At 48.6% G+C, this 722-nt stretch overlaps 1 protein-coding gene across 1 annotated transcript in view; it reads left to right on the top strand.

Annotated features, from left to right (window-relative positions):
- Positions 1 to 722, top strand: part of EMH_0075750 (cytochrome C oxidase assembly factor COX15, putative) — a gene marked incomplete at both ends in the record, with an annotated part of 1,894 nt that overhangs the window by 543 nt on the left and 629 nt on the right. The window contains 2 exons of the mRNA XM_013499651.1: positions 3 to 123; positions 438 to 603. Coding sequence (XP_013355105.1) covers positions 3 to 123; positions 438 to 603 — 287 coding nt within the window. The remainder of the gene's footprint in view (positions 1 to 2; positions 124 to 437; positions 604 to 722) is intronic.

Genomic DNA, 722 nt, shown 5'->3' with positions numbered 1-722 from the left:
CCTGCTGTGGCAGACGCTGACGTTGCTGCTGCCGGCACCAGCAGCAGCAGCAACAGCAGCAACAGCAGCAACAGCAGCAGCAACAGCAGCAGCAGCAGCAGCAGCAAGAAAAGATGCTCATAGGTTTGCTGCTCTAGCAGCAATCACCTTCAGCTCGGGGGCTTTCGTTGCCGGCAACGATGCAGGCAGATGCTGCAACACCTGGCCAAAGATGGGGGACCAGTATAACCCTAAACCCTAAACCCTAAACCCTAAACCCTAAACCCTAAACTGTAAACCCTGACGTGGACCTGTCGGTGTGAAACCCTAAACCCTAGCGTTTGATTATATGAAGCTGTTATCTAAACCCTCAGAAATCCCCTTTCCTTCATCTACAATTGCTCCTCTAGGGTTTAGGGTTTAGGGTTTAGGGTTTAGGGTTTGGGGTGTATGTGCAGCTGGGTTCCCCCTGAGGTGTACGTACAGCCGATGAGAATTTGGCGTTTTTTTGAGAACCCCGAAACAGTGCAATTCATTCACCGTCTGTTGGCCTACTGCACTTTTGTTTTTTCTTTTATTCCGCTCCTTAGATACAAACACAAACCCTTGCCCCCTGCTATCAAGGTATTTAGGGTTTAGGGTTTAGGGTCTAGGGTTTAGGGTTTAGGGTTTGGGGTATGAAGCGTGCGTTGAGAGTTCTGCATTTGTTTCTGCGTTTTATACACTCTTGATAAAGAAAAAAC

The sequence above is a fragment of the Eimeria mitis genome, genomic scaffold, assembly GCF_000499745.2.
Source record: "Eimeria mitis Houghton genomic scaffold, Emh_scaff4515, whole genome shotgun sequence".
Classification (NCBI taxonomy): Eukaryota; Apicomplexa; class Conoidasida; order Eucoccidiorida; family Eimeriidae; genus Eimeria; species Eimeria mitis.
This window is presented reverse-complemented; position numbering and strand designations above follow the sequence as displayed.